A 22,550-nucleotide genomic window follows, 5' to 3' on the forward strand; every position below is an offset into this window, starting at 1 on the left:
AGATCGTTCAAAAACTGTGGTAAAACATCATTAAAACACCTTCGTACGACAACCGTGGTATGTACATGCAAAGAAGCGGACATGTCCTATGATACTGTCTGTTTGTCCATGAAAATAACGAGAAAATATGTCCAAGTGCAACTGCAACTACAAAATAACGTAGCGTTCTCAATTACCAAAAACTAAAGCCAGGGTATGTGAGACATATGAAATCCCAAAGCCGAAAATGAAATAAAATGTAGTCCCCAGGACTGCTAAGGCGTTGTTTTTTTGGTTTGAGGCAAGATTAGAACATGATAGCTGCGCCAGCTGCTGCAGAGAGTAGAACGACAGCAACGGGACCCATGCCAATCTTGAGCGACGTAGCACCACCACTGTTGATAGTCGAAGGTGTAGAAGTTCCAGACGAGCTCGATGTGGTAGCAGGGGTGGTGCCTGTAGGAGACACAGTCGACGCCGTGCCACTAGAAGGGGTTTCAGATTATCGTCTAGTATAGGTAAGCATTAACTCACGAGCTCCCGGACAAAGACGTCGACGTCGACGTTGACGTGGTGGACGACACCGACGTTGAGGAAGTCGTCGCTGCGGTAACAGCAAAGTCACCACTTGTTGCGTAGACGTCGGTGATGTTACTGTTGCTGGTAGCCTCGAGGGTGTAACCGTCACTATACTGCCACGAGGTCAGCCACCCTTATTCGTTCATTCAGCAGAGATAGATGCAGCGTGCTTACCCAACAGGGGACGTCGGGAAGCGTAATAGTCATGCCACCCTGCCGAAGCTTGCACGTTGTTTGCGATGGCGAACGTGTTGTGGAAGATGGTGTTCACCATGTAAAGACTGAACGAACTGGGGTCGGACGTGGTCGCACCCCAAGTGACATTGAGCGAGCCACCATTTGAAGCACCCGTTGGTGTGTTGAGCGTCAGTGCAGACACGAGAGGGATAGCGAAGGTAGCAAAAGCACTGAGGAGGTGATTGACAACGCATCGGAAACCTGCTCATCGACCGCGACGATGAACAAGAGACTTACGCGATTCTAGCGAACATATTGAAGTCGTAAACTGGAGTATCGAGAAATAAACTAGGCGAGGACGTGGAGAAGGCAAGCGAGGAAGGTAAGCGAGGACTACGGAGAGGAACGGGAAGTGGAGAACTGAGAGTTGAAGAAAAGTTCGAGCAAGCGTGTCGGCTTTTATGCCAGAAATAAACCTCAAGGCGTCTTCCCACGCGGCACGCTAGTCCGATTCAAAACGCTGGATTCACTTCCTTTCTGATCATCGCCTCGTCATTTCCGCGTTCCTGTATCAAATGACCAACCCAACATCATCGATGCACCTCTCATCATCAAAAACTTCAGTAAACCATCCATTCGTAATGTCCCATCTGTTTGTTCGTCCATGAAAATAACGAAGAAAATATGTCCAAGTGCAACTGCAACTACAAAATAACGTAGCGTTCTCAATTACCAAAAACTAAAGCCAGGGTATGTAAAACATGTAAAATCCCAAAGCCGAAAATGAAATAAAATGTCACCCTCATGCATGCTAAGACGATTTTTTTTGGTTTAAGGAGGCGAGATTAGAACATGACAGCTGCGCCAGCTGCTGCAGAGAGTAGAACGACGGCAGCGGGGCCCATGCCGATCTTGAGCGACCCAGCACCACTGATGGCCGAAGCTGTAGTGGATGCGGAGGAGCTAGTGGTGGTACCAGAGGCGGTGCCTGTAGGAGACGTAGCTGTCGCCCCGCTCGAGGTGCCCGTGCTCCTAGAAGGGGCTTCAGATTATCGTCTCTGTGATAGGTAAGCATTGACTCACGTGCCCGAGGATGTGGACGTGGACGACGTTGAGGTAGTCGTCGTTGCGGAAACAGTAAAGCCACCACTTGTTGCTAGGACGGTGTTGATGTTGCTGATGCTGGTGGCCTCGAGGGTGTAACCGGAGCTGTACACCGCGAGGTCAGCCACTCTTATTCGTTCATTCAGCAGAGATCGATGCAGCGTGCTTACCCAAGGGGGGCCTGGGGCAGTACAATAGTCATGCTACCCGCCGAAGTTTGCACGTTGCTTGAGATGGCAAACGTGTTGTGGAAGATGGTGTTCACCATGTAAAGATCGAATGAACTGGGGTCGGAAGTGGCTCGCATCCCAAGTGAAAGTGACAAGGTCACCGATCGAAGCACTCGTTGGTGCGTTGAGCGTCAGTGCAGATACGAGAGGGATAGCGAAGGTAGCAAGAGCACTGAGGGGGTGATTGACAACGCATCGGAACCTGCTCATCGACGGACAGTGAACAAGAGACTTACGCGATTCTAGCGAACATGTTGAAGTCGTAAACGGAGTATGAGAAATAAACTAGGCAAGGACGTGGAGAAGGCAAGCGAGGAAGGCAAGCGAGGACTCTGGAGAAGAGTGGGAAGTGGAGAACTGAGAGTTGAAGAAAAGTTCGAGCAAGCGTGTCGGCTTTTATGCCAGAACTAAACATAAGGCGTCTTCCCACTCTGATTCAAAAGCGTGCGATGACAGACACGCTAGATTCACTTCCTTTCTCATCCTCACCTTGTCATTCCCGCGTTTTTTATTCTGTAGGCATGGCCAACTATGGATTCTAGTCAGTAATAGTAGACACTAGTCCATTCGAATTCGGGGTCCTCAACTCCTCCCAGCAGCGATGCCGCGGTTCATTTGGAAAAAAAATCCCTTGATAAAATTATGAGTTTAACCAGGTGGCGGTGTGATTTCCATTCAGGCTGCAATCGTAACAACCTTTCACCTGTGTTCAAGAATAGATCACGGCCATCCATTCCCATTCCACCTGCTAATAGATCTACGTGTGAAACATGGTGAATACCGACGTCAAAAATGTACGGCACGGTCTTGTCGAAGGACGACAAAGCGGGCACAACTCACCTCGTCAAACGGTCGCGTATCGCCAAAGCAGCTCTCCCAAACCTCATTCACCGCACGCTCTGCTGCTGCCTCGTCCGGGCACATGGGATTCGCGCGGACGGAAAGTATAGCACGCCGTCTCACGCAGGCCTATTCCAAGTCAGTAAACATTTAGACTGATCGGGGGATAGATATAGGGCTGCACAGCATAAGATGGAATGATCGATATACCTGATGCTGTTTCGAAAATGACACGAATCCCCTTCCTAACTCACGCATAAACCGGCAGTCACCACTTAAACTGTTGGCACGGATCTTCGATAGATGGGCGCCGGAGCACATGTCAATAAAAACTTGTAACGTAATATGGCACAATAATCACTCACTTCACTACATGCGTGATGTCTCAAGTTTTTCCAGTCAACATTGAACTTGCAGTGATCATACATGTGCACCAGCTCGTGTGTAAGGGTATCCTCCATGTGCTTCTTGTCTCCAAAATGGCCCTGACAAAGGATAATCGCTCCGGCAGGGTGGAAGCCTCCGGAACGCGTGAGATCGCATGGGGCACACACGATGTTGGAGGGCGGTACCAGGCACCCGGACAACTTAAGATGTTTTAACATGAAAACAACTGAAGGACCTATAAAAGCAACGAGTGCGTGGCGTTGGAATGAGTACGGATCAGACCACACAGAAACAACGAGACGGACTGTAATTCAGGAGTTCGGTCTTCCATTGCTCGCAGCGGCGATGCTGCACTGCAACCCGGTCACGGTCACGTTCGTCTGCGGTAAGTCCGATACCTGATACTTGGGCAGCTTTGTGAAGCCATCTTTGAAATGATCGGGACTCTGATGGATCAACAGGTGGTTCAGAAGAGGCTGAATCCATGAGTGCAAATATGCTGATGCAAAGGGCGAGTTGGTAATACTGTTCATGGTGAGTTCCCACGGACGAGCACGCGTCAGGCGGCAACACGAATTGGGAAAGAAGGTCAAATGTTACAGTAAAATCCAACAGCAGAAAACGATAATTGAGCACTCGTAGGTACTAAGGTCCAATACATTATGCTCCAGAATACCCGCTAGAAAGACAGTACTGCATTAATATTATCAATAAGAAGTGCACTTGAACAACTCTCGAACAGCTGGCAAATTATGGAGCTCAGTCAGGTATCTCGTCGCCAGCGCTTGAAACAACAGCTCGTGATGCTCGTCGTGGTATGGGGTGTGCACATGTGCCATCTCGTGCGCCATGATATAATACCTGCGGGAGGTTAGTAAATGTTAAAGGACAGGATTTCGTGGGTGCTTACCAGTCAATGTAAGCCTTTCCGGCAGGAGCATCTTTGTCTAGGCAGTAGGCATGAGCCCTGGTGACGGAAGGATCAATCATGAAGATCACGTACGGTTCTGCATATAGTGTTCCAAACCGAAAAATATCTGATCATTCCGGTTGAAACCCATCAGATTCGAGTCCTCGCCGTGAAAGAATACGTGACACCGTGTCTGATTGATCGAAAAGACTTTTGCGAGGTCACTAATGATTTTCCCAAAGGCTTCGCGTTCCTTTGAGGGAACACCCAAGACTGTCCCCTCTGAAACAAACGTCAGTCTAGCAGCTGGAAGCGGGAAACATTCAACTCACTTCGTTTCCAAACTTTGACCTGCCCAACGTGTTGGTCCTCTTCGTCGATTTAATCATAGGCTGCCAGACTCCAAGTTGGACAACGTACCACATTCTTCGAGATCCGTCTTTGCAACTTTCTTCTCATCGCAGTATGCGACGTTTTTCTGCTTCTTCCCTCCACCGACCTGCTCCCGATTGCTAATGTGCGGGTCGTTATCGCCGCCCTCTTCCTTCATGATGTTCTTCACCTTCTCGATAGAGTTTTCTGCGCATCAATTAAGCGCCTATCTTCAACACAAAAAATAGACTCAGCGCACCTATCTCACTGAGCTTGATCTCGCCCAACTTGGGGTCTTTGCGAAGCCTATGCAAAAACTTCGTAAATTTGCTGACGACAGGCTCCGGTTTGTCACAGGCTGGTTCGTCCTCCGGGGGTGCATCTGGGGAGGGAGCTTGGACAGGTCCGGGTGGCGTCCCATTGGAAGGGTTTTCTCCTGCTTTCATTGAGCATCTCCCCTGGCATGAAAGATAATGACATTGATCGTAAACTTACCATGTTCAGCCTTTTCTAGGTTCTCGCGATACTCCGAGAGAATTCTATCGACTAAACATGCGATCAGCGCCGCTTCCTAAATGACAGTGACAGCCTCACCATCGTAACCACGGCGCTTGAGGACGTTAATGTCTGTGTCCAAGATAGTCATAAGAGACAGGACATCATTCTTTTTATACGTAGAGAACAGCAGACGACACAGAGCTGCCGCGATACTAAAACGAATGAGCACGCATCTTGGGCGATACAGAACACCACGTACTCGTAACTGTCAGCCTTCGGCTCCTTGATCCACAGCACATTCACGCTATCTTTGAATTGGGTCTCAGCAGAGAGTTCGGTAGGGTGCGCTTTCTGTCCCTGAGGTCCAAGAGTCGCATTTGGGAAGTCTAATCGTTTCGTGACATCAAGCCTTCGGCAAGCTCGCACGAAGAATTGATTCTCGTCATGCCACCGTAACAGGCGCATCCCATCTCTAAAGCGTGGCTCGTCAAACTCATGGAGGAAAATAGGTATCTTGTCGATGATAGACTTTCGAAGGTCACGGGCGCTCTGTGCGTTCAACAACTCTTTGTCTGGTTCCACAGTATATTTGATGCAAGAGCTCAGCGACTTGACTTTCATTTCAGAGTAAAACTCTGCTCACGATATGTCATATTATACCAGAAAGAGTACAAGCACTTACTTTCTAACAGCTCCTCCTGGGGGGCGATGAAAATGCAGTCGCCAAAGGTGCGACGACTTTCCATGTCGTCGGCGACCAATACTTCATCGGCTTTGCAGAGTTCAAACTCGTCTGCTTCATGGCTGAACCCGTCGCGGCTTTTACTTCGTCGATATCCCAAGAAAATTGAGGCAGTACGCATTTCTTCGTGGATCTTTCGAGGAAGAGACTTGTGACCGACCGCAATCAGGCGCAGCTCGGTCAAGTATCTAAATCAAGTAAGTATCATGAGTCAAGGTTCCGTGCCCATACGCACCTCTCATGATCGTCCCCAGCCAGTTTAAGGAACGTTTTTGGACATCTCAGGAGAACTTTAAGAACATCGATGCATTCAGGGCGTTCCTTGACACCACAGGCTTTCAAGAAAGCATTGGCGCTACGCCCAAAGTCGACAAACTTGAACAGCTGCTGGTAGAAGTGGCCATCGGGGTATGAATCTGACTTTAGGAAGCACTCGCGAGGCGACACTGCCTCATAGGAGATTTTGCTGAGTTGTGAATGCTCGGAAGTTACCTCCACGGGCACAATTTTGAGGTCTGCAATTCTTTCGAATTCCCCTGCTGAGAAAACTGCACATTTTGTCAACACATAGAAAGCGCCAGCATCATGAGACTGCTTGCCTCCTTTCTCAGCAAGAAACCTGAACCACCTCTCTGCGGTTTCCGGGTCTTTCGGCGGGGTCGATTCAAGAACTTGAAATAGCTTTTCAGCGGTGGGGCGATCTCGAATCTTCAGCTTTGCAATGTTCTTCTTGTTGAACTGGTCGGGCAAATGACCAAAGCCAAACACATTCCAGTTTGGGTCCGAGAACACCTTTTCAATCGTGGTATCAGCCATACATATCCAGCGTTCGTGCACGAACGGACCTCGCCATGGGGGATTTGACAAAGTCTCCCGTCTCTGACACCGGGGATGAAGGGGTACGCAGAGAACTTTGACGGATCGAATTGCTTTTCAAGGAATGTTTCATACAATGGTCCGCAAAGAAACGTGAATGCAGCATGTCTAACGGCACGATCGTCCTTGGAAGATGCGATAGGGATGAGTTGTTCTATTGTAGGGTAATCCTGCAACCCTTTTCTAATGAGGAATAGTCCTTTGTGATGCTTGGTCAGTGGGGGATGTAACGCCAAATTAGTTCACGACACACCTTCCTGGGTGTTTGAATCCCAGTATTCGCAATTGATTACAGGCAGTTTGAGTGTCCGATTGATTTCTGTGGATGCGAAGAGCTCGCTGATATGACGTCTTTCACCATCATTGCAAGGAAAGATCCTCATATCCATGACGCGATTCACATGTTCCTGAGCAGATGTAATAAGATACCTCGCCAGGTCTATGGCGTTCCATCTATCACCGCTCATCGCCCTGTGAGGTATATTAGCAAACACGATGAGGTCATATTCCCAGTGACTAACTTGGATATAAATGTCTCGATGTCGCACCGTTTCTGCACCCCTAGATATTGCAATACCTGCTCTGTGCGGAAATCCAAGAGGAGGTCTTGTCTAACGACGGGAAGGTCGCGAAAAACATCAGCTTCAGGAAAATACGCCTCCTGAGGTCGCATCATGTAAGGTACGGTGGTCGTGGGTATGCAAGTCATAACCTCCAAAATCTCCCGAACCTCGGAACGACTATTCTCATCTAGTGAAGTCCAAAGGGTACTGATGACGTTGAGGACGTGTTGCGCGAAACTGGGCGCTCGCGTGATATCGTGCGCTGCGTCTGGCGGACTGTTACTGAGGTGTCGAAGCCAGTGTATGACTGACATCTCTTGCCATCCAAAAGCCTCTGGAATCGTAAGGGAAGTCAGGCCTTGGATAAGTGCTGGAGGTATGGTGTCGTCTGGCAAAGGGTCATCGGAACGGCGAACACTCTGCATTCGTCCATCGATAAATTTGCTGATGGAGATAAGTCTGACTTCCTTCCCCCCGGAGTGTGTTCTGCCTGCTTTGAGCAGTTCGTTCCGCCATTTTCTATGCTGTTCGTCTAAAGGACCCAGGCTTCCAAATGAATTGCTCCACCAACGCAAGCAAGCTGCCATCTCCAGCTCACTCAGCCACCGCGAATTCAGTTCTTTCACGACGTCTTTGAACGTGTACGATCCGACCCGGAGATGGTCAGGAAGCGCCATGGATACTGATATGGGACGCAGTTCGTTTGGGAATACTGGGGTGCGCATGAACTGAGCGAAGTGATGATGGTACAAACGGATGTCCTTCGTGTACCGAATACCTTGATCAGATATGAACGGGAATTGATCTGTTGTCGAGCAAGCGTAGAATGCATTCTTGATAATTTGGGACACCTTCGGGTCGGGCGTAGAGGGATGGAAGACGAAGGACTTCATCGTATACAGTGCCAGTTGTTCCGCATCTTGTTTCTGCAACGTCGGCCACAAATCCTTTATTTTGTTCATCTCGGAATCATAAGCCACCCTCGCCAAAAAGCCTCCAACATAAAGGAGCTCGTCATTCCATTCTGCACGGCATGGCGTCAATGGACAAACCACAGTCTAGTATCAATTCACCACTTACTGGAGACATGACCATTGCTACAAGGTAAATTATCAGATATATCCTCATATAGGCTTGCGCGATACTCACGCAAGATCAATCGAGCCTCGTTCCACAGTTGGAATAAAACGGCCAGACATGTGGCAAGCCATGCCTGTCGTTTGAGCCGTACTTTGCCCCTGCCATACACGTGAGATAACATGAGATAACTTAACACTATGAAGTACAGACGATGAAGATTCGAGCAGGGTGTTCTCTGTCAGAGCAGAACGTTAGAACAAGAGACGCTCCGAAAGAACGCCTTGACATACGCTTCCAATCGCGGACAAAGTCCTTGAGGACCACGGAAGACGCTTCCGTTACCGTCTTCTTCGTCTTGCGACTGCTTATCGTGCTCGTCCTTACTGAACTGTGGATGATGGATATAGGACTACGTCAAAATTTATAATGTAGCTACTTACGAAAACCATTTCAAATGGGAAATCTTTGGGAGGCTTTTTCTTCGTTGCGGATTCTAAACCTTTCTCCAAGCTCGATTTCGCTGAAACGGTAACTTTCGCAGAGTAAATGGAACATTTTGCAGAGAGTTGGGCACTAGATTTGAAGCTCGGGGCTTGAGAAGCAGCTGCTGCAATTTTTGAAGCTGCCATTCTTCCATTCGATTTCGACATTTTCTCCGTTGAGAAGAAACTCTTGGATTTCGTCGGATTTCCACCTTCAGGTTCCGTACGTGCGACAGGCGGCTTTGGACCACCAACGAGTGCATCGTCAAAGAATATCACTTTGACCTCCTGGGCTGTCAAGAATATTAGAACCTTTGCGTGCTTGTGAAGGCACAAGAAATACTGACAGATCAGTTCAACAGAATCAATGCTCATGGTTCCATTCCGACTTTTTCTGGACATATGCTCCGAAATGGCTATTGACTGACTGGCTTTATTCCGAGTTTTGGTCAAGCGAGACAACTCAGTGTCGTCCAGAAAGATCCTAACACGTTGGAATATTGGCCAGAAACGTCACGGAGGTTACTAGAAATCGCGTGAGTTCAAAGATCCGCGGGATAGTCGACTCCTGCTTCAACTCCATCTCGATCACAGTCCACTCGTCGCGGTCACAATTGAGTTGTTGTTCTTTCTTCACAAAGAGCTACATGCACGTCAGAAGCGACGAACTGAGACACGAGTCAAAGCAACAACGTGCCTGGTCTCCACAATAATAAATGGATACCATCTTTCCTGTAGCATCCAATGAGCGACATATAGGCTTCATTGAAGGATCGCGTACCATTCGATTTGACAATGGGCTTGTCGGTGACACTGAACACGCTGAAGAAACCTGTACCGTGAAATTGCCCTTAGGTCTCAGGATGAACGAGGAATGCATGAATCGTACCGACTCCAAATGCACCGATCTTTCGTTCATCCGGATTGCCTTCGGCTAGATAAAAGGTTCAGCACCCCAAAAGCTGTTCAAAATTTTCACAAACCAATCTTCGTCAGACGCTTCCAGTCAGTGTCTTGAAATTGGGCACCGTCATTCTTGACAAGCCATCTGAAGATCTTGTTGGACGAAAACGTGAGTGCTCCGTACCCAGCAATTGGCCTAGTTGCACACCTTAACTGAATTGAGACCTGGTGTCGTCCCATTACTCGTACATCCGGCGTGTGTACTCTCAAATACAACATCGAAGTTTTCGGCGCCAGCGTCATCCGCGTTCTGCAACAGTTCTCGGAACACTTCATGACAGTTAGTCGTTCTTTCTGACCTGACAGTGGTTCCAAACGTACCCGTGAATTCCTCTGGATAACGGGCGAGGACTTTATCGACAAGGTCCCGCTGGTTGACTTCCACTGCCGTGACCTTCAAATCGAAAGGTGAGCCCCGAAAGAGTACAATTCTTGGGCGCCAATGGAACTAGCTCACCTCGGGCTCACACATTGCAGGACAGTATCGAGATGTTCGTCGAAATACGATAGTAAGTATGTGAGGGTACTGGGACTCTAAAGCAACAGGATAAATAACGTTGCGTGAACCGTAACACTGCAGCTGGCCTCACGCTCAACATGCGTAGCTATGCCATACAAAGGGACCTACAACTTAATTTGATCTACGAGCGCTTAGGCGCCTATTCTTGTATTATTATTGAATTGCTGTGCCACCGTTCCAGCCAAGTTTGCCCTGGTTCGTGACAGGCAGTGTCACAGGATGTGAGATTCATGGCAATATGTTAGCCGGAGAGCGAGTTTGAAGTTCGCCAAATCCTGGATTGTTGAGAATAAGCTCTTGTTTTGCACGTCAGTGATATGCTTTCAAGCCCTGGTCGAGACCCAGGATCCTGGTGGTACACGAGGGACTGGCACTGCCACATTGTATCGCCTCATGCTGGGCCGAAAGTCTAGCCTGAGAATGCTACGCCACAGACGGTCACGAAGAAATCGTTTGAATAGTTCAGGGTCCCTCGCGTGCGTGCAGCATTGCATTGACTTCTCTTCTCGAATTCGAGAGAAGATCTGAATATCATGATATGATCAACACCGCTAAACATGTGGGCCGGACTGTACGGTACTACAAGTATCATCCGACAGCCACTAACACTGCTGCAAGCGGGCCGCCTGCCTGACTCGCAATCCAGCAGTACTACACGTGAAATACTTCATCCAGTGACAAACTCGTAGTAAGTCAGAAGGTGTTAATCCTACTCCGATTCGAGCCTCCTTAGACAGCGCTTTATAGACGAACTGGGAAGATATATAATAAAGAGCGTCGAGGCCTTGAACTCGAAATCCTCGGCCCAACTAGTGACTCATTATTGAATTGTTCCGCGGTAAACAGAGGTGCGTGCCATGTTGGAACTTCGAAGAAACGCAGCCAATCTTGAAGCTATGTATACCTTATAGACGCTACTTATGTAATGCCTTTTCTGCGTGTGGATTCTGTGGAAAGTTGCTTGCCACCATCTGCAACGACCAGGCTAATTCTTATACTCCTGTCGGGACTCATAACATCTCTTTCGTCAGAGAGACCTTCTATCGATATTTATATTTTGTTCCTTGGTCAAACCGACAACAAGTGTGGCCATCTACATGGTCACCATAGGCTGATCAGCTGCTTGCACATGGGTCGGTACCACACATCGAAGATACTCATGAAAAGCCCCAAGAGTTTTTTTGACGGCACACAAGATGGTGTCGATACACGGATGAACCCTCACTATAGTATTTGTTCCTCTGCACAACGTCAATGCGCCTCCTTGCTATTGCGGGATCATCTGTAAGCACGTTAGCTTACTAGAGTTCCCATAATCTACATAAATACGCGATACTGAAACGCAAGCTTTCAGTTTCACTGCCTTTTGGGATAACAGTTAAGCGGACGACAGTCTTGACTTGGTTACAGATACCAAGGCAGTTGTATCCTGATAAGCAGCTTCAATCGCTTGTGGTGGACCGCTTCCGTCAGGGTATCGTGCTTTTTCGGACGTCGTCATTAATTGTTGATGCTTTAGATAGCGGCAACCTTTACTTGTGTACGACCTTTCGATGATATATTTCCATCCACAATATCGTTCGCACAACATCGCATTGCTTCACCTATCCCCGAGGACAACAACTTTGCTTCGATAGCTGTGATTCAAGGCCTCCATACGTGTATCACCACAACCACGAGCTGCGAGAACGAGTTGAATGATGCATTCCTTAAAACTGCCCTATTGCTGCCCAGCCTGATTGTGCATGCACGCACAGTTACTAGTTTTCGACATGTCAGAAGTCGCAACGGAAGTAAGATGATTGATCGACTGCTCCTCTGGCTTGAAGTACTTGGTCTTATTAACAAGGCGCAGAACACAAGATTTGTATGCAGTATAGATTGGTTGGGTATAGATAAGCAAGACGACATGAATAACACAGCTCAGAAATACACCTAATGTCCCTGGAGTCCTATGCGTGGCAACCAAGCGCTACGAACCGTCCGTTGCGCAATTGAAATACTCGCGGACCTCTTCCACGTCGTGCAGACGTGGCAGGAAAAGAGCACTTAGTGACGAGACCAACAACTCGTGATTTTCGTCGTGGAAAGGCGTTTTATTGTGGGCTATCTCGTGCAAGATGATATAGTACCTGTTGAGACAAGGCTGTATGAGCACATTGTAGCCGATGAAGCTCTACATCTACGTACCAGTGAATGTATGCCTGACCGGGCGTCATGCCAGAGTCTAGGTCTGTGCACCATAACATGTCAGAGTTTTCGATAAACAGCATGAAGGTTTACCTACGTTGCGTGTAGTGTGCAAGGTTCAAGAAAATGAGCCGGTGGCGATTGAATCCCATCAAATCAGGATCCTCTGGATGCCAGAAGATATTGAATATGCCGTGTTCATTATTACTCAGGTCTAATACTCCGTTGAGTCCATGGACTATGTTTGCAAAGTCCGTTAATTCGCCGGGAATTTCCTTCCGTGCAGTAACTACGACTGTTATTTAATGCTGACGCCAAAAACGAGGGGACTTACTTTGTCGCCAAACGGGTATGAAACCGGCGGCGCCACCCACATCTGAAGTTCGTTCATATTAAGACGTGGTTATCAACAACGACTCACGTACCGACGATTTCCAGAGCGGTGCTCTTTAGCTCAGTACAGTATTTGACGTCTTTCCGCTTCCTGTCTGCACCGCTGTGTTCTCTATTTCGAATCTCCTGTTCTTCTGAGGTAGCTTTTCCTTTGGCACACTGGTCCATCAATTCCTTGATCGCGTCGTCTGCATGGAATGAGTTTGCGGGTGTACTTGAAGCACAATACGAGACATACCAATTTCTCTGACGTCAACTTTGCCGGCGGTCTTGGATCCTCCCGACTGCCACCTGAAGAAGTCAAGGAATTTGGACCGGAAGCGGGGATTGCCACCACCATGCCGCCCTCCGCCGCCCTCCTCTAACTGCTTATTGCGTGCTGCCCTTTCGCGCTCTGGAGAGTGATTGATTAACAAGGCCAGGTAGATGATTCGAAACTTATTGCATACCTTCTTCCTTTTTCTTGTCTTCAAGTTTAGCGGCTTCGTGAGCTTGCTCAATCCTGTCCACTGCTACACGTGAGATAAAGACATTGCAAGAAAGTCATTAACACTTACCATCGTAGCCTCGTTTCCTCAAGACTTCCTTGTCCGTCTCCAATATGGTCATCAAACTGAGAACGTCGTGCTTCTTGTGAGTCTTGAAGAGCAGACGGCAAAGTGCGACAGCGACGCTAAAGAACCGTCAGTGATATATCGAAGCGGAGAAAACACGAATGCACTCACTCATACATGTCAAGGTGTTCCGTTTTCTTGAGCCATAGCACAACACGACCGTTCTCTTCTGTGGTGATCTCGGCGGACACATAGAATTCATTGCTTTCTCTCTGACGTTCAGCAGAGATGCGGTAATTAGACTCAAGTCTCTTATCCACTCTGAGATCTTTGCATCCTTTCACGAGAAAGCGTGTTTTATCATCCCACTTGCGGTGCACCGAGCCTTGCTTGAGACGTTGCTCATCAAACTCATGCATAAAGATGGGCAACTTCTCCAAAATCGCCCTTCGAACTTCCTCGCAGCGAGTCCACTTAGGTTGCTCGCTAGTTGGTTTCACGTTGTATTTAATGTGGGCGCTCAAATACCCAGATCCCACTGATTCGTACAGCTCTGGGACTTGGTTAACCGGGTCCACGTTCAAAGAAGAAGTAGCTTAGCTTACTTTCGAGCAGCTCATCCTGTGGAGCCAACCAGACAAACTCTCCAAAGATCCGGCGGTTTTCCATGTCGTCAGCGAGCAGGATCTTAGACGCTTGAACGAGTTGGAACTCGTCCCTGACAACGGGAGCGTGATCTGGATCGGAGGACTTTGAGGTGCGATAGCCGACGAATATCGGCGCATTCTTCATCCTTTTCTTATCCTCTTCGGAAAGCCCCTCATACCCAACCGCAATTCCACGAAGCTCGACAAGGTATCTGCATTGATGATGAGCACAAGGATGATTCTGCAGGGTGTTCACGCACTTCTCAGGGTCTCCTTCTGCACCAGCTTTTCTGAGGAACTCCTTAGGGTCCTTTATTAGAATGTGGACTATGTCTGAACAATCTGGCTTGGCTTTGACACCGCAAGCTTTTAGAAACCGGTTTGCATGTTCACCAAAGTCGACGAAGGTAAACAGTCGCCGGTAAAGGTGATCTTCTCCGTATTGGCTACCACCGATAAAGCACTCCCGAGGTGGTACCAGGCGAGATTCGACGGAATCCGAATGGCCTTGCGAGGTGAGTTCTTCAACGGGGACGATAGGAATCTCGGCGATTTGCTGAAGATCTCCAGGAGAGAGGACTATACGAAGAGGGAACCATTTAGAGAATGAGAGTTTGTCAAGTAGCGTATCTAACCTTGCTTTGTTGCAAGAAAGGCGAACCATTTCATCGCTATGTTGACATCCTTAGGCGGACTGGTCCTGAAAACCTCGATCACTTGTCTTGCAGATGGCGCTTCCCGCATCCTCAGTCGGCCGACGACCTTCCTGTCGACAGAAGGACGGACTTTTTGGAACCCCATTAACGCCCATGATGGATCAGAATAAACCTTAATGCGAGTTTCTCACTTCAGTTCCATAAATCCCGATGAAATAGCAAAAGACCTCACCTCCTCGTAAGCGCCTACACATTCATGACCGTCTCGGATAGCTGGTATAAACGGCATATCGTCGTATTTCGAAGGATCATACTCCGTATCATAGAGTTCATCAAACTTGCTCGCAAGGTACCCAAAGGCAGCATGTTGAACTTTAGGGTCGGGGTCTCCAGCAATCTCAATGAGCTTCTCCAAGGGCGGGTGTCGAAGGAATCCCATATCGGTCAAAAGTTGCTCTGGAGTAGAGTCAGCTGAAAGCGAGAGAAATTATTGTGAAGGAAACAAAGTACCATCCTCGGAATCTTTATCGATCCTGCGTGACCAATTGAGAATTGGTAGGCCCAGCGGACGTATCTCCCCATGTGGAAGGTACAAGTCAGTGATGCAGTATTTCCCGCCTTTATCACAAGGGAATACAGCGTATTTCCTGATATCCTCCAGCCTCTCCATGGCGTCTGGGTCAGTGCTAAGATATCTGATCATCTCCATCGCCGACCACGTGCTCAATTTGTCCGCCCTGGAAAGTGATCAGTAATGTTAAATCAAGGCCTTGAAATTTAACGCACTTGGCAAACAACTCTTCAAAGTTAAGATGCCGCTTGACCCCAAACTCGCCGAGTACAGTGAGAATCTGTGGATCGAACAGGTTGACAGAGACAACAGGCAAATCACGGAAGACGTCTGCTTCTGGAAAATACGCTCCACCAGGGGTCCGGAATCCCAGATTCGTTGCGATCCATGGGACGTCCTGCATGAGATCCTTTGCCTCGGATTTCATGTCACTGGACATCATAGGCCAGATGTTCCCCAGAACCGCCAAGACACGGTTAGAATATATAGAGTTTTTTGCGGATGTCATGAGCCGCGTCTATCTGAGGGCTTATTAAATGACTCAGCCAGTCCACGAGTGTCATTGGCTGCCACAAAAGAGATGGGGAAATATGTCGTCGGTCGAGAGCCCTGGTAAACGAAAACGGGATGGTGTCTGGAGGAAGAGCATCGTCCGACTGAAGCCAAGGGAGCCACACACTGGCATCGACAAACTTGGTGATATTGTGAAGTTCTATAACACGCGTAGAATTCCCAATTCGCGACTTGGCATTGTCCGTCAGATTGGAGAGGAACGTGAGGGTTGTTTCCCTTTCTTCATCAGCTTCAAGCGAACTTATGAAGTTGACCCACCACCGCAGACAACCGATCATTTCTTCTTCTTGCAAAATCCTTCCTTGTAGTTCTTTCACCACGTCCGAAAACGTGTACGTCCGGACACCATACTTCTCAGGGAGAATGTCAACTAAACTAGGTGGGTCGCCAGGTGATGTCGGAAGTTGTGTAGGCACCATTTTCATGAAGGAGGAGAAGTCAGCGTGAATCTCCCGAACGTCCTTGGTGTAACGAATACCAGAATTCGTCAAGATGGGGAAATGAACGTTGGAGTAATAGTCGAAACAGTCGAAAAATGCATCTTGCAAGATTCTTGACACTTTGGCATCCGGAGTGGATGGTTGGAACGTGAAGTAGCGCATGGCATACGAGGCCTTCTCTCTTGAAGCTGACGCTCGAGCGTCAGCAGTCGGGACAACAACACCGTTGACCGTAGGCCAAGCATCCTGGACCTTGCGGATCTCCTGTTCATATACGAGCCTCGCAAGGAACCCACCTACATACAGGAGTTCCTGATTCCATTCTGTGTGAATTGTCAGTACACCTCAAAGAAAACAGACCGAGAGGCTGGGACGAACTTGCGATATGGCCGTTTCTGAACAATCGTGAGATAACTTTACGTGCAAAAAAAAGTGTACCCACGTTAGATCGATGGATCCTCGTTCGACAGTGGGAATAAACCGGCCAGACATGTGCCCACTAATACCAGTCGTTTGCGCTGTACTTTGACCCTACGACTCATCAGCACGTTTTTTATTGAACACAATGTAGGGCCTACGATGAAGATCCGAGACATATATTCCCTAAAACATGATGACAATATGACAATGTGCACAGAAACAAAAAAAAAAACAAGTAGCATACCCGTCTAGTTGGGGAAACAGACCTTGCGGCCCCTTGAATATGCTTCCCGTGTCTGGATCGCTTTTCTCCTCTGCTGTTCTTGCATCCTGCTCCTCTTTGGAGAACTGTATTCATGATGAGCACAAAGTAAAGAACGAGATCGCTGGAAGGCTCACGTAGACCATCTCAAAATCAAAGTGGGAAGGAGGATCCTTCTTCGTCATTGCTCTTAAGCCCTTATGAAGGTCCTTGCTAGGACTAGTTGTAACTTGAGCCGAATATACAGCATATTTGGCACTGTAGGTCAACCAGGGCGGGTGGTCATAAGTAGACGCTCGAGACACAGCTTTGGTGACTTTGGCGACTTTGGGGGCTTCACGCTTTGAGCCATCCCAAAAACTTTTGCGTTTCACAGGATCCTTCGATAGATTTTCATTGCCAGAGCGATGTGCAGATGTTATCTTCGTTCCGGCGGCGCGTGCCCAGTCCGTGAGTTCAACAGTAATTCCTTGGGCTGTCAGGGCAAATCAGTATGCTTCACGGGCCAAAAATACAACGTGCAACGCACTAACTACCGAAAGTCCCTTGATATGCATCGTGTCCTCCTTGCTCCTCGGTATCATATCTTTGGGAACACGAATCGGACTGGGTACTTGTCTTGACTTGACGATCTTCATGAAGACTTTGTTGTCGAAGGAAACATGGGCGTTTTCCACACTTGACATGAATGTCATGGTAGCTGCCAAGAACCGGGCCAAGTCGAATGGCTTCGGGACCGGAACTTGCATATCTTCTTTCAGCACCATTTCGATGGAAGTCCATTCGCTCTGGGAACAAGCATCGTCCAATGTATATAGCTGGGGAGATATGTGAGTATTGCGAGCTTGTACTAAGCTTATGGAGCTTCATAGCATACCTGATCGCCCTGAAAGAATATCGACAGACTTTTTCCTATCAGATGTACCGATTAACATGGTGGATCTAATCGAGGAAAGGGCCTGGCGCTTACCTCCAGACAAGACCAGCGGGCTGTCGGTAATACCGAAGACACTGTAGAACCCTAAAAAGAATAACTCCATGAGGAGGCTAATTGACGGCGATACATGACTATACGAACCAACGCCAAATGCTCCGATCTTCTGTTCGTCCGGGTTGCCATCCGCTGGTAAAAGTCAGCGCGGATTATTTGGTAATAAAACCATCATACCAATCTTCGTCAGTCGTCCCCAGTCCTTGTCTTCGAAATAATCACCATTGTTGCGAACAACCCATTTGAACAACTGTTGGGATGCTGAGCATTGGTAATTCCGAAGGTATCACCACCCCGAGCTCACCTTCGTTGTGAGCAAGTCCGGGATATCGGTGGTGCCATTGATTCCATTTGTCTTGCCGTTTGCTCCCGCAGAATGTGTAACATAGTCCTTCGTCTGAAACTCTATAAGGACCTTCGTGGCTCTAGCATCGTCAGCATTCTGTAATAGTTCTCGGAATACTGGGCGCTTTTTAGTCGACCACGCTAACCAATAGTGGTTCGACGAACCTGTAAACTCTTCTGGATATCGAGCGAGCACTTTATCGACCAGTGCACGCTGGTTTACTTCTACTCTCCTCGGCGTTCTAGTAGTCGCAGTCTGTACACCTCTTAGTGCGAGCGCCTAATTTGGTAACATTAACCACCCACCTTGCTCAGGCTCGCCATTGCGCCGGTGGCCAAAGTCAGGTATTGAAATTTTTGCTTTGCTGGTGTCCTCAGTCCTGTCGTTGAAAGGGTATACGGATACGAAAGATGCTGTGGTATTTAAAGCTGTGGTATTTGCTGTGAATGTGAAAGCAAACAGGCGTCTGCTCGCATAACGTTTGATTAAAGCGGAATCACAGCCGCATCGACATGTGGCAGTACTTTAGACGCCCAACAATGTTTCTTTCAGAACTTGCAGCAACCGCGTAAACGGAAGCCGATCTCCTCCCCGCTCCGACCTTTGTGTCCAGCAAAAATGAGATGCAGTATTGTCACAGCCCCAAGTTGAGGGTCTTGGTACCACGCAGACCAGTCGTTCCTTCAATTTATCCCATGATATTGCAGAGGATCTTGCAATTGGTTCGTCAGAATTCTCCGATTAGTAATAACAGCTATTAACAGTTGGCATAAGATATATGCATCTTTGATTATTCGTTGTGATAGGACGTTTTTGGTCCAGGTTGGAGCCTCGAGGCAGCTCGAGGCCTTATTGGTACGATTCGCTGGAGTGACAATTCTACATACCAGGATGGATCAAGGGATGTAAGGGAGACGTTGGCAGGTCAGCATTTTCCCAAGAAATGGAGCCCATCCGCTACCCAGCCTCCGACTTTCGAAACTGCAGGTCCCTCAAAGTGTTGTCTCTACACTGTCTAGTCATCCTGGAGGTTCCGACTCGAATCAATCTCTTGCCTTTCGGAATGGGATCGCGCATTGTGACCAACGCCGGGCGATGGTACACAAAACACATTCAGTAGCTACTACTTTAACGGAACCTCAACCGGAGGGGCTTGACCCACTAGCTGGCCAGTTATATGATTGCAAGCCAGACTTCACTGTCATTGCACTTACACTCGAAGTATGGGCCATTTGATGCCGACATTGGGAGCACTCTGCTTGTTCAAACGCCTCGGGTGAGAATCGAATCTCGTGAACGACCTCTGGACAGAATACTCCGCGACCTCATCCCTATTCCTGTATCTTGAGCCATGAGATACAACCGTAAAATTCGAGTGTAAGTCTGAACAGTCCGCCAATCAACCATATCGCTCATATTGGTGAATTCGCAGACAAAGCTCTCGTTCTTCTTACACGATTCAACCTGGAACAAAAAAGTTCTCCAAGTGAATGTCTTGTTCTTGCATGTTCATATTAAAACCGATATTTGGGCTTTGGTGCAACACTCTGCCCTCTCGGCTGGGAACCTTCTACCCACCCAGAAGGCGTCCTAGACATAGACCTACCTGAATACACGGAACTCACTATCGAGATTATGGATGAGCGAAGGCCATGGCTGTGGCCCGGGTGCGGCCACTATGCAGAGGATGCCGTAAGTTGACTGATGCTGCTGGGGAATCGATCTCACACTGGTTTAGATTATTTTTATGACACAAGAATGACACATTCTATGTTTGGAACAGACGTGCTGGCCGTCATCTACAGCAGCCTTACGCATTCCTCCTGCGGGGGTACGTCTACTGAACCTGACTTTAGTTGCTCACCTATCTGATGCCGTTGCTGTACCGGCATTATCTTCTTCGTTCTTGCTTTCTCCTTCAATACTCAGATTGTCTAACGCGTGTCCTGGTCGGCTGTGCAGTTGGCCTGGTGATGCTCTTCGTGATATGGGTGGTGTGGGACATACGCACCGCCTGGTGGCTGTATCCAATCACTGTCAGTATAAGGCGATGCATAACCGTCTCTTTGGCAAAATTCTGCATCAGTCGACCTTCTCTGGAAGAAGGTGCATTGATGCCACTAGACAATGACTTTGAAGCGGCAGGTGCAGACTCGGACTAACTGAATCACCTGGAAACCAGGATGTCTTGGCCTCTGTTCTTCTTTGCCAGCATCGTTATATTGTAGTTTCTCACCGGATCTCACCAACCAGCCCTCAATACTTAATCCTCTCTCAGAGTTGTTTGTTTTGCTCTGATGTTTATGCGTCTCAGAATCTCATAAAGTTCTAGGTGTATTCATCTATTATATAGCTTCACTGTCTGGCTGTCAATCCTTCGTGCCACGAAATCAACGAACCAACGGAAGAATCATCGACCTCATAGTCGACCATAGGCATCAAGTGATGGCCTGCCAAAGGTAGGCTGACAGGGCAGTGATGATCAGTATCCTCAATTCGATCAAAGTTCCAACACCATCACTTACAGTTGGTGCAGGTTTATTTTGGAGGATCGCCTCAATTTTGTCTAGGATCTCAGGCGTTAGTTTGGGAATAACGTCCAGTGCCTTCAAGTTATCGACCACCTGCTCAGGCTTAGAGGCGCCGAGGATGACGGTGCTTGTGTTCGGGTTCTTTGCAACCCATGCCAACGCCAAGTGTGTGACGCTACAGCCTAACTCTGTCTCAGCGAGCGTGGTGAGCGCTTGGACTTTGCGAATCTTGGAGAGACCCTCCTCCTCGTTGAGGCTCTTCAGAGTGTCCTTGAAGAAATCGGAGTGGGCAGCGAACCGCGAATCTGCTGGGACACCATTGTTGTACTGGAGATCACGAATCATTAGCAGTTGTATCTGCAATCTATCTTGGGAATGTTGATTACCTTCCCGGTGAGGAGGCCGCTAGCCAGTGCTGACCAAACGGTGGTTCCGATGGAATATTTCTTATAGACAGGTGCGTATTCTTTTTCGGGGCGTTCACGGTGAAGCATGCTAGATACCCATCAGGATGATGGATCTCGCGCAATGTCTTTGTCAACTCACTGGTGCTGGCACTGCTCAGCAATAGGAGGGATCAGGTTGAGCTTCTCAGCGACGTCTGTACAGCGCGTATTAGAGTCAGGTCATTCGAGAAACAGTTGAAACGCACGGTAAGCCTCCTCAATGTCCCTGGCAGACCATTCTGATGTGGCCCAGTAGAATGCCTGCAAAGACCTTGAGCACGACCAAGAAACATGAGACTCGAGACTCACCCAGCCCTTCTCAATGACATGGTTGAAAGCGCGGACGACCTCCTCCATCGGCGCTGCAAACGATGTCTTCGATATCTATGTTTGTGTTCACAACTTAAAAACATACTGGTATAATCAGGTCGATGTGCGAAGAGGACATCAACATAGTCGAGGCCAAGACGGTCCAGTGACTCCTGGGTACCTTCAATGATACTAGGCCGACGATAAGTTTATGTCCTGATTTAGGTTTTATCCGCACGCACTGTTTTCTGGAGAGACCAGTGTCATTCGGACCAGTGCGGGTACCAAAGAACAATTTTGTGGTGATGACCAAATCAGAGCGACGGTAGCCGAGTTCTCTAATAACGCGACCCCTGTCCAGAAACCAGGTTAGACTCATTCGACGAGGCTTCCTTGAACACGCACATTTCAACTTCCGAATGACCCTTTGCGTAGCCCTCAGCGGTGTCGAACATGTTGATACCATTCTCGAAGGCGACTTTGATAATTTCCTGATTGTGAGAACGAGTTGAGGCTCCCCGTTCGCGTGCAAACCTCAAGATCTAGGTTCCCTTACCTTGACAGGGTCACCAACAACGGTTCCTCCCAGCGTCAGCCCTACAAGGTATTCTCAGCACCATAGTAATAACACTGTCACGATTAACAAGCTGCTCACATCCACCAAGTGAGAACACCGGGACCCGTAGGCCGCTGGGGCCCAGACGGCGGAAGGGCATGTTCTTGGGGTCGAACTCTGTCAAAACAGTCATGGCTAATGCGGTGATGGTATGCGGTAAGGTGGTTATTGCAACTTGCAAGCACGATGGGACTTTACCATGGCTTCAACTCAAGTTATATATGTATGTGAAAGCTAGTGCATTTCTAAGCTTTGTTGTGTTGTTCCGCGGACCGGAACGATGATTGAACTATACTTGGATAT

At 48.3% G+C, this 22,550-nt stretch overlaps 10 protein-coding genes across 10 annotated transcripts; 2 read left to right on the forward strand and 8 right to left on the reverse strand.

Moving 5' to 3' along the window:
* Positions 1–286: 286 nt before the first annotated feature.
* Positions 287–1,049, reverse strand: DFJ58DRAFT_730596 (uncharacterized protein; the record flags this gene model as incomplete). Its single annotated transcript, XM_041385918.1, has 4 exons — positions 287–464; positions 514–691; positions 733–965; positions 1,033–1,049. The coding sequence occupies 4 exons, from the start codon at positions 1,047–1,049 to the stop codon at positions 287–289; spliced, it is 606 nt and encodes a 201-aa protein (XP_041241351.1).
* Positions 1,050–1,428: 379 nt separating this feature from the next.
* On the reverse strand, positions 1,429–2,504 carry DFJ58DRAFT_499482 (uncharacterized protein). Its single transcript, XM_041380701.1, has 4 exons — positions 2,306–2,504; positions 2,010–2,241; positions 1,819–1,944; positions 1,429–1,767 (listed from the first exon to the last, which is right to left on the reverse strand). The coding sequence occupies exons 2-4, from the start codon at positions 2,144–2,146 to the stop codon at positions 1,581–1,583; spliced, it is 450 nt and encodes a 149-aa protein (XP_041241352.1). The 5' UTR covers positions 2,147–2,241; positions 2,306–2,504; the 3' UTR covers positions 1,429–1,580.
* A 176-nt stretch (positions 2,505–2,680) lies between these two features.
* On the reverse strand, positions 2,681–3,782 carry DFJ58DRAFT_717370 (peptidase M76 family-domain-containing protein; the record flags this gene model as incomplete). The annotated part of the gene is made up of 5 exons (XM_041384351.1): positions 2,681–2,749; positions 2,910–3,038; positions 3,120–3,203; positions 3,275–3,531; positions 3,602–3,782. 5 exons carry the CDS (start codon positions 3,780–3,782, stop codon positions 2,681–2,683), a joined length of 720 nt encoding a protein of 239 aa, XP_041241353.1.
* Positions 3,783–3,841: 59 nt separating this feature from the next.
* DFJ58DRAFT_499456 (uncharacterized protein) lies at positions 3,842–9,411 on the reverse strand. Its single transcript, XM_041380700.1, has 21 exons — positions 9,167–9,411; positions 8,778–9,112; positions 8,628–8,725; positions 8,548–8,572; positions 8,407–8,495; positions 8,338–8,354; positions 7,216–8,281; positions 6,948–7,165; positions 6,664–6,893; positions 6,418–6,610; positions 6,054–6,366; positions 5,759–6,006; positions 5,336–5,711; positions 5,173–5,288; positions 5,074–5,124; positions 4,838–5,014; positions 4,627–4,785; positions 4,539–4,577; positions 4,300–4,488; positions 4,207–4,243; positions 3,842–4,157 (listed from the first exon to the last, which is right to left on the reverse strand). Exons 1-21 carry the CDS (start codon positions 9,219–9,221, stop codon positions 4,004–4,006), a joined length of 4,185 nt encoding a protein of 1,394 aa, XP_041241354.1. The 5' UTR covers positions 9,222–9,411; the 3' UTR covers positions 3,842–4,003.
* Positions 9,220–10,422, reverse strand: DFJ58DRAFT_499625 (histidine kinase-like ATPase). The gene is made up of 9 exons (XM_041380702.1): positions 10,411–10,422; positions 10,240–10,362; positions 10,104–10,176; positions 9,931–10,052; positions 9,803–9,875; positions 9,709–9,753; positions 9,601–9,651; positions 9,517–9,551; positions 9,220–9,462 (listed from the first exon to the last, which is right to left on the reverse strand). Exons 2-9 carry the CDS (start codon positions 10,252–10,254, stop codon positions 9,304–9,306), a joined length of 573 nt encoding a protein of 190 aa, XP_041241355.1. The 5' UTR covers positions 10,255–10,362; positions 10,411–10,422; the 3' UTR covers positions 9,220–9,303.
* A 406-nt stretch (positions 10,423–10,828) lies between these two features.
* DFJ58DRAFT_799481 (uncharacterized protein) lies at positions 10,829–11,912 on the forward strand. The gene is made up of 2 exons (XM_041390750.1): positions 10,829–11,150; positions 11,214–11,912. The coding sequence occupies exon 2, from the start codon at positions 11,228–11,230 to the stop codon at positions 11,588–11,590; it is 363 nt and encodes a 120-aa protein (XP_041241356.1). The 5' UTR covers positions 10,829–11,150; positions 11,214–11,227; the 3' UTR covers positions 11,591–11,912.
* A 362-nt stretch (positions 11,913–12,274) lies between these two features.
* On the reverse strand, positions 12,275–15,752 carry DFJ58DRAFT_730598 (uncharacterized protein; the record flags this gene model as incomplete). The annotated part of the gene is made up of 15 exons (XM_041385919.1): positions 12,275–12,434; positions 12,493–12,535; positions 12,590–12,781; positions 12,827–12,868; positions 12,918–13,073; positions 13,124–13,279; positions 13,335–13,394; positions 13,443–13,558; positions 13,611–13,992; positions 14,045–14,298; positions 14,347–14,665; positions 14,722–14,914; positions 14,975–15,198; positions 15,253–15,479; positions 15,529–15,752. 15 exons carry the CDS (start codon positions 15,750–15,752, stop codon positions 12,275–12,277), a joined length of 2,748 nt encoding a protein of 915 aa, XP_041241357.1.
* DFJ58DRAFT_499641 (uncharacterized protein) lies at positions 15,373–18,860 on the reverse strand. The gene is made up of 15 exons (XM_041380703.1): positions 18,651–18,860; positions 18,510–18,600; positions 18,304–18,461; positions 18,177–18,249; positions 18,087–18,131; positions 17,979–18,029; positions 17,886–17,920; positions 17,538–17,826; positions 17,146–17,483; positions 16,991–17,094; positions 16,905–16,929; positions 16,769–16,857; positions 16,705–16,721; positions 15,529–16,649; positions 15,373–15,479 (listed from the first exon to the last, which is right to left on the reverse strand). The coding sequence occupies exons 1-14, from the start codon at positions 18,666–18,668 to the stop codon at positions 15,790–15,792; spliced, it is 2,193 nt and encodes a 730-aa protein (XP_041241358.1). The 5' UTR covers positions 18,669–18,860; the 3' UTR covers positions 15,373–15,479; positions 15,529–15,789.
* A 1,137-nt stretch (positions 18,861–19,997) lies between these two features.
* Positions 19,998–20,507, forward strand: DFJ58DRAFT_843537 (uncharacterized protein; the record flags this gene model as incomplete). Its single annotated transcript, XM_041392988.1, has 3 exons — positions 19,998–20,037; positions 20,129–20,176; positions 20,275–20,507. 3 exons carry the CDS (start codon positions 19,998–20,000, stop codon positions 20,505–20,507), a joined length of 321 nt encoding a protein of 106 aa, XP_041241359.1.
* A 257-nt stretch (positions 20,508–20,764) lies between these two features.
* Positions 20,765–22,380, reverse strand: DFJ58DRAFT_843538 (NADP-dependent oxidoreductase domain-containing protein; the record flags this gene model as incomplete). The annotated part of the gene is made up of 11 exons (XM_041392989.1): positions 20,765–20,809; positions 20,871–21,203; positions 21,263–21,371; positions 21,423–21,477; positions 21,529–21,583; positions 21,632–21,684; positions 21,738–21,823; positions 21,874–21,984; positions 22,037–22,122; positions 22,188–22,228; positions 22,287–22,380. 11 exons carry the CDS (start codon positions 22,378–22,380, stop codon positions 20,765–20,767), a joined length of 1,068 nt encoding a protein of 355 aa, XP_041241360.1.
* Positions 22,381–22,550: the final 170 nt, after the last annotated feature.

Source organism: Suillus subalutaceus (assembly GCF_016647625.1).
Source record: "Suillus subalutaceus strain FC151 chromosome Unknown DFJ58scaffold_91, whole genome shotgun sequence".
In the NCBI taxonomy this organism is placed as follows: Eukaryota; Fungi; Basidiomycota; class Agaricomycetes; order Boletales; family Suillaceae; genus Suillus; species Suillus subalutaceus.